This window comes from Protobothrops mucrosquamatus, unplaced genomic scaffold, assembly GCF_001527695.2.
Source record: "Protobothrops mucrosquamatus isolate PMUCROS unplaced genomic scaffold, P.Mucros_1.0 scaffold4379, whole genome shotgun sequence".
NCBI classification, from domain to species: domain Eukaryota; kingdom Metazoa; phylum Chordata; class Lepidosauria; order Squamata; family Viperidae; genus Protobothrops; species Protobothrops mucrosquamatus.
This window is the reverse complement of record NW_015390292.1, coordinates 48819-56839: the sequence shown is the minus strand read 5'-3', so window position 1 is coordinate 56839 and position 8021 is coordinate 48819. Positions and strand designations below refer to the sequence as shown.

General features: G+C 41.6%; 1 protein-coding gene across 1 annotated transcript in view; it reads left to right on the top strand.

The window, feature by feature from the left end:
• Positions 1-22: 22 nt before the first annotated feature.
• Positions 23-8021, top strand: part of KIAA1211 (KIAA1211 ortholog) — a gene marked incomplete at its 5' end in the record, with an annotated part of 12459 nt that continues 4460 nt past the window's right edge. The window contains 2 exons of the mRNA XM_029286642.1: positions 23-2177; positions 5039-5229. Of these exons, the coding sequence (XP_029142475.1) occupies positions 23-2177; positions 5039-5229 (2346 nt within the window). The remainder of the gene's footprint in view (positions 2178-5038; positions 5230-8021) is intronic.

Genomic DNA, 8021 nt, shown 5'->3' with positions numbered 1-8021 from the left:
AAAAAGAGAACTAGGACAGAGAAAGAAAGAACAAGAAAGCAGCAAAAAATTAGATGATAGAAACAAATTGCAAGAGAAGGGAACAGCTATGAAAGTGAAGGGACAAGAAGAGGAACAGCAAAACCTGAATGAAAAACAATTTAGTACAAATGAACAAAAGCAGCAAAAATCGGCAAAATCGGTTGGATCAGCAGAACATAGAAAAGTAGCACCAGCAGAAATAGGGCATTTGTGGGCTGAGAAGGAAGTGCAACAGGAGGAATTTATACAAAGGACAGAGGACCTACAATTGGAAAGACAGAAAACCCTCTGTTTAGAAGATCAGCAGTCACTGGAAACGCCAAAAGAAGAGAAGGAATCCCACCAGTTACACATGAATAAGCAACCAGAAGATGAATGCTTGGAAACTGTTGAGAAAGAGCTGCAAGGTAAAGAGGAATCAGGGCAGCCACAGAGAACTCAGCCAGGCAAAGAGCAGAAGGAAGAAGGCAGTCTAAGAGTTCATCAGGTGATGAACGTTGAAGTTGAGAAGCAGGAAAGGGTTCTTGGTGAAGAATTACGTTGGCAGGAAGTGGACGCCCGGCAAACAATGTCCAGGGGCTTCACTTTTCAAGTGTCTTCTGGAGAAAAAGAAATTATATTTCCAAAAGTGAATTTAAGTCCAGTTACCCCTGTTAAAGAGGCTCCACTTCCTTCTGCCACGAAAGAATTTAAAGACCCCAAGTCTAGTAGAGGTTCTAGTAATCTTCCAACTTCTTTATGTGTTCCACATACAGCAATCTTGGTCACTGGAGCACAACTCTGTGGCACTGCAGTAAATCTCAACCAGATAAAAGATACAGCCTGTAAATCTTTACTTGGTTTAACAGAAGAAAAGAAAGTGATGGACGCGCCTCAGCCAGAAAGCATCCAGAAACCTGTTGATGGCAGGCCGAACAGTACTAAAGTGAAGCATGTTCAGGATTCAGTGGACAGCCAAGCCATCCTGGATGAATGGGCTTCAATTCGTTCAAAAATCTTAAAAGGTGTAGAAAACGATAAATTTAATGAGAAAGACAATGGGAGTCTTAATAGGCATAGTGATGATTGGACAGCAAAAGGTCGAAGTACTTTCCATGGTAACTTACGAAAGACTTTGTCTGCAAATGCAAAGTTTTCTATAACTCCTGCATGGCAGAAGTTTTCAGAAATGTCCAAAACCAGTACAGCTGCAGAGAATAAAACTGCTCCCGAAGCAGAAAATGCAGCAGTGCAGTTGAGTCCATCCACTCCGCATTCAGACAACGAGGCAGTCCAAACAGAGTCACCGGTTGGTACAAAGAATGTAGGAACTTCACCAGGGAAAATCAGAGGGCGACAGGAAGTAGCAGGTAATACCGAGGGATGTAAGTTTGCCAAAGATCTCCCATCTTTTCTTGTTCCAAGTCTCCCGTATTCTCCAAATAAAGAACTCTCCCCATCGGAGACTTCGTCAGCAATGGAAACACCACAGAATGTTGGTTCAAAAAAAATGGACCGAGCGTCACCAAGTGGAGAAGAAAATGTGGCCCCATTTGGGGTGAAATTAAGGAGGACCAATTACTCCTTGCGTTTTCACTATGACCAGCAAGGAGAGCAGAAGAAGAAGAAAAGATACAGCGCAGGAGATAGTTTTGATGGCTTGCCAACTCCACTGGTCACCCCAGACAATGAACAAGATGCAAAACCTTTATTTTTGAAAGATAGCAAATCTCTGAGTCAAGAGAGAAAAGACGCAAGACTTAATTCTGATAATAGCACATTAACTATTATTAGTCGCAATTACACCATCGTTGCACCTATCTCTTGTCCTACTGGTCCTATGTCTGCGCCTGGTCAAGAAAAAACTGTTTCTAAATCACCCCTACCACCAAAACCTGCATTGGCTCCAAAGCCCATCAGCCAAACACCACCATCATCTCCTCTCTCAAAGCCCCGTAGAGCTCACGTCACCGAACCCATCGGGAAAAGGGTATCTAAAGTGGAACCTGACACCAGCTGGAGAAAAAGTGAAGGTAAAGGAAGTCCTCACCCCTCCCAAGCACCCAGTGAAAGCAAGAACGAGGAGGAAGAATCTAGAGAGAAGAAATCGTTTTTTCCATCTATCACCATGCCCTGGAGAGAGAAAGCAGAAAAAAAACCAGAGACATTAAAAAAAGGTAAGCAAAAGGCAACTCTTAAGTACAATTTCCTCATGAAAAAGCTACCTTTGATTAGAAAGGTTCATAAGGAAGGTGGACAAGGCAACATTAAATTAAATCTATTTAAGAAGACATTCATCCTTAGTCAATGGATTTGGTGCAGGTCTGCTTTATTGTTCCTCTAGACCAGGAGTAGGCAACCTTGGCTCTTTTATGACTCGTGGACTTCAACTCCCAGAATTCCTGAGCCAGCATGGCTCAGCTTGGAAACTCTCCCTTTCCCCTCAGCATGGCTGGCTCAGGAATTCTGGGAGTTGAAGTCCACGACTCATAAAAGAGCCAAGGTTGCCTATCCCTGCTCTAGACACTTCTTTTTTCCTAGCTGCAAAAGCTGAAGTTTATACAGGTGCCTGAGGTTAGCATGTGAACTGGAAGTAGACCTATACCTCATTGACTTGCAGTTGACCTGAAGACTGCAGTCTTTCTTGAATACTGATAACACTGCAATACTCAACATCACTTTAAATAAAGACTGATGTGTCCTTTTCAGCCGTACTGAGACAATTCGCTGTGGTCAACTTGCCGTGGCCATCATGCCATGGCCATCTCACCGCAGCCGTATCGCTGGGGCCATCTTGCTGCGGCCTACTCACTGCGAGAAAACTCTCAGTGGCCAACTTGGCGTGGACAATTCCACATAGGATAACTCAACGTGATAAATATTATCTGCCACTGTTTCTTTGACATTATTTCCATTGACAAAAACTGGAATAATGTAGAAGAAACAGCGGTGGATAACCTTTATTGTGTTGAGTTATCTCACGTGGATTGTCCCACGGTGAGGTGTCCTGTGGTGCGTTGACCACAGTGAGTAGTTACACAGCGAGTTGGCCGTGGCGAGTTGTCCTAGACCCCTTTTCAACAGGTATGTGTCAAAAGATGTTCACATGTAGGCAATTTGGAGCCACTGTGATGCCTTTCAAACAAGATCAGACAAATGTCTGTCTTAGAGATCAGGAGAATTCACAAACAACAATATGGATCAAACATTAATAAATTCGGTGCCTCTGAAAAGTAGTTGTTGTTGTTAGTTGCGAAGTCGTGTCCGACCCATTGCGACCCCATGGACAACGTTCCTCCGGGCCTTCCTGTCCTCTACCATCTTCTGGAGTCCATTTAAGCTCACGCCTACTGCTTCAGTGACTCCATCCAGCCACCTCATTCTCTGTTGTCCCCTTCTTCTATTGCCCTCAATCTTTCCCAGCATCAGGCTCTTCTCCAGTGAGTCCTTCCTTCTCATTAGGTGGCCAAAGTACTTGAGTTTCAACTTCAGGATCTGGCCTTCTAAAGAGCAGTCAGGGTTGATCTCCTCTAGGACTGACCGGTTTGATCGCCTTGCAGTCCAGGGGAAAAGTAGAGGGCTACATAAAATCCATCTGTACTCAGAGTGACAAGTCATAGACTTTTATTTAGTCCTGAAAAAAAATACCTAAAAAAACTGGCAGATACTTAGCATAAGCCAAGATTTTTTTTTCAGAAGTATCAAATCATTTTTATTTGGTACATATGCAGAGCTGCTGCGCATGGCAGATCTTTCCCCTTAACTTACCTGCCTTCATCCCTTTGTTTATATACAAAAACTTGTTCCTCTGATGAAACTCCTTGCTAGTGGAACTACTCCGATGTTGCAGACCATGCATTGCTTCTTCCTGCATCAGAGTGTAAAACTTTTCTGCAGATCTTCTGCAGGTCGAAGTCTATATTCCATGTTCTATGTGCCGCCTACAAGCTTAAAAATTTGCTCAAATGGCCCAAAATAGCATATCAAATATATCCCGAATTAAACACCCACACTTTCTAGAAATAGATGGAAGTGTTGGTACTCGCAGATGCTTACATCTCAAAGCAGTTCTGCCATTTCTAGGGCAGCCAGCATAGGAATTGAAGGATGCAAAACTTGTTAGCAAAGCTTTGAGAAAGTTGGCAACACTGAAGTATTTTCCAGATGTTTTCCAGAAGTGTATTAAGCTCCCCTCTAAAAATATAGGACTTTGAAGTGCTTTATTGGTGCTCCACCTAACAAATATTTTCCCCCCCGTGCATTTGAGGAAGAAACACTGTGCTATAAGAGATTGTCTCTTTTCTGCCTTTTTAAAGAAGAAAAATGCGTCATTTCATGGCCTAGAGAAAGATAATGAATTTTAGAACTTGGAAAGGAAATGTTTCATGAAACACACAAGACATGCTATGGGAGCAGACGTGTCTAGCAGATTTGTTTTATAGATTTACAATAACATGCTAGAATGATATAAGCCTATGCAGACTTTGAAAATAGACCATTTTAAAATTGTCTAAACCAGGGGTCACCAACCCCCAGTCCGTGGACTGGTACCGGGCCACAGCATGCCAGCAACCGGTCCCCACAAACAAGCAAAGCCCCATCCATGGGATGCAGGCAGCACACAAAACCATGCACTCTCCAGTCAGTGGAAAAACCTCTCTCCGCGGAACTGGTCCCTGGTGCCCAAAAGGTTGGGGACCTCTGATCTAAACAATAGGTGAATAAAAAAAAAACACCCTGAGAAATGGGCATATTTTAAAAATATACAAATCTATCGATTGTACATAGGCAGGATGTAATAAATGAGGCACACAGAACAATCCAAGGACGGAGGACCGTCAAAAATGTCTGAAAATATAAATGTGTAGATGGCTTGTTTAAGATGAATTTATAACAGCAGCTAGGAGAAGTTTCAAGCAACCTTTTGCACACCACAGATGTAAGGTCTGGTTAGATGTCCTCCTTTGGACCGCTTCCATTTCTATCAGCACCGACAGCGTATCCACAGAATATTCTTCCACTCTGTTCCCTCTTTCAGAAAGGCCAATTCTTCAGAGCAGGCATTCCATCGATGGTTCAAAAGTGATGGAGAAAGGGGAAACCGCACAGCCTCTGTGGATCACTTTGGCATTGCAAAAACAGAAGGGCTTTCGGGAGCAGCAAGCGACACGTGAGGAAAGGAGGCAAGCCAGAGAGGCCAAGCAGGCTGAGAAATTGGCTAAAGAAAATGTAAGCATCCAAACACAAAAAAGGGGGGGGGGGAAGAGTATAATGTATTTGAGGCACCTGGTATCTTCTGCTAGCAGGGGCAATGAAATTGGTCAGGATAAACAAAAGCACTGCTTTCATTATAATAAATCAGATGTGGGCAACTATGGCTCTTTTATGACCTGTGGACTTCAATTCCCAGAATTCCCGAGCCAGCCGTGATGACTCAGGAATTCTGGGAGTTGAAGTCCACAGATCATAAAGGGACCATAATTGTCCACCCCCTTGTCCACACCCTCAAGTAAAGCTCTAAGTCTAGAAACAGAAAAAGGCCAACACTCCTACTTTGGGAGGATGATGGCTTAGAGAGAGATGGACGCAATCTTCATCTCACATTTACCGCTTTAAAATTGTTTTATGTCAAGAGCGTGCACAGTCTTATTGCGTGAGATAACCCAGGAGTAAACACAGTAAACAGTGGTCTATAGTAAATGGTGGTTTATCTTACATTATCTACAATATCATACACCAGGAACAATATACATAAACGAGCTAATACACCAGGATCCAACAAACCACAGTTACGGCAGGAAAACGGAAGAAGAACAACACATCAGCAGAGCCTTCCCTTTATACCAGTGATGGCTAACCTTTTAGAGACCGAGTGCCCAAACTGCAACTCAAAACCCACTTATGCATCGTCGGGTGCTGGGTGGGTGTGGCCCATTGGGTGGGCGTGGCTGCAGTGGTAACGGCAGACTGGGTGGGACTAAAAAGTTCAATCAATCAGTTTCAATTTTGTGAGATCTTTTTGTTTCCCGCGAGAACTTGAAATTGATTGAGTGATTGAACCTTTTTTTTTTTTGCACACGGTGGAGGAGGCCTAAAGCGAAAAGGTTTTATAAAACCCAGCTGAAGGCCTAGGACTGGGGCAACTGTGCGCGTGCCCACAGAGAGGGCTCTGAGTGCCGCCTCTGGAACTCGTGCCACAGGTTCACCACCACTGCTTTATACAAAGGCTCTTAAAGAAACAGAGACCCTGCTGAGTCATTCCCATTATTACATCTTACATTACATAAGCTGGTTAGCTGTTAAACCAACACCTTGATATTTTATCAACTGGGCATGTTGCCAAACCTCCCAGACTCACTGCAGCTTACAATGCAAATGGAAAGAGCTTCCACAATATAATAAAAAGCAAAGAAACAACTTACAGAAATAGAACACATGCCCTACAATACTAAAGACAGAAAATCAGAGTCAAAACCGTTGCATTGTACAGGTAGTCCTCATGACCACAACTGAGCCCAACATTTCTGTTGCTAAGCAAGACAGTTGTTAAGTGAGCTTTGCCCCCATTTTACGACCTTTCTTGCCACAGTGGCTAAGAGAATCACTGCCGTTGTTAAGTTAGTAACACAGTTGTTAAATGAATCTGACTTCCTCATTGACTTTGCTTATCAGGAAGCCGCACAAGGTGATCACATGACCTGGGACTGTCTTAAACATGAGACAGTTGCCAAGTGCCTGAATTTTGATCACATGGCCATAGAGATGCTGCAACGGTCAAGCGTGAAAAACGGTCACAAGTTACTTTTTTCCGGGCCATTGATACTTCAAGTGGCCACTAAATGAATTGCTGTAATATAAACTGTATAATAAAAAGCAAAGAAACAGGATGCAAAATAAAACACATCCTTTTTTTTAATAGCAAGTTTTTATTGGTTTTCCAGTTTTACATTTGAGTATTTAGAAAGCAGCGTGGTGATTAGGTAATCAATAGTTCAATAACAGAATCTTTAGTACATATCTCAGGTTACATCATCAAAAATTCCTTCTCTATTTCCCTTAACATTTGCTATATCCTATTTAAGCAAGTAAATTTCTAATTATAACAAGTTCAGTTGAAACATTTATCAATACATTTTTGCTTATACATATACATATCCTGTTTTTAACTTTTACGTAATTTTTAACTTTTAATTGCAGTCTTCCAATTTAACCTTTAATATCCATATTATTTAAGTTTCAGATATCCCAAATTTCCTTTATTTCACTACGTAAAAGTTATAATATCTAAAAAACACATATTACTTACTTAAATATATTCTTATTTTATTTCATAGACATTATGCCTGGTTGGCATAAAAAGAAAGCTAGAGTTAGATTTAAAAAATGGGGTCTTGATTTATTAGAGAGGATCCTAAAGTCTCAGGGCTAAAGGGAAATTTTGAGATGAAGGGAAATATGATTATTAGATTTAAATATTGTTGGAAAATGATAAAAAAAATTAAGAGATTAATTGGCTTAATATGGAGGATTTACATTTATAAATGAAAATTAACTATTAGGAAATAGCTTCGAATTATTGTTTAGCCCAGATAATACAGATGATGGATCTGAGACAATAAAGGATACTCCATTAGTAAGTGATGATGTACTAGGATGGCAAAATAAAACACATTCTGTATAATACTAAAGATAGAAAATCAAACTCAAAAGCATTGCATTGTACTTCAAGCCTACTTAGTTGGGAAGCCAAGGATACGGCCTTGGATGAGATATGAGAAACAAAAGCAGGCCTTGAACCCTGGGAAAGGAGAAAACATTAGGAAGCTACTCAGACTGGCTCCTTCTGCTTCTCTGTAGCAATAAGAGAAGGCAAAACACAGGCAGACTTGCAAGCTTTTGTTACTGTCTATTTTCTGATCTGGAGCTGATAATCAATGCAGAATCTGCAAGACAGATGCGATTCACACGTCCAGCGATTAATGCTAGTCAACAAGCGAATTGCATATTGAGACCAAATGCAG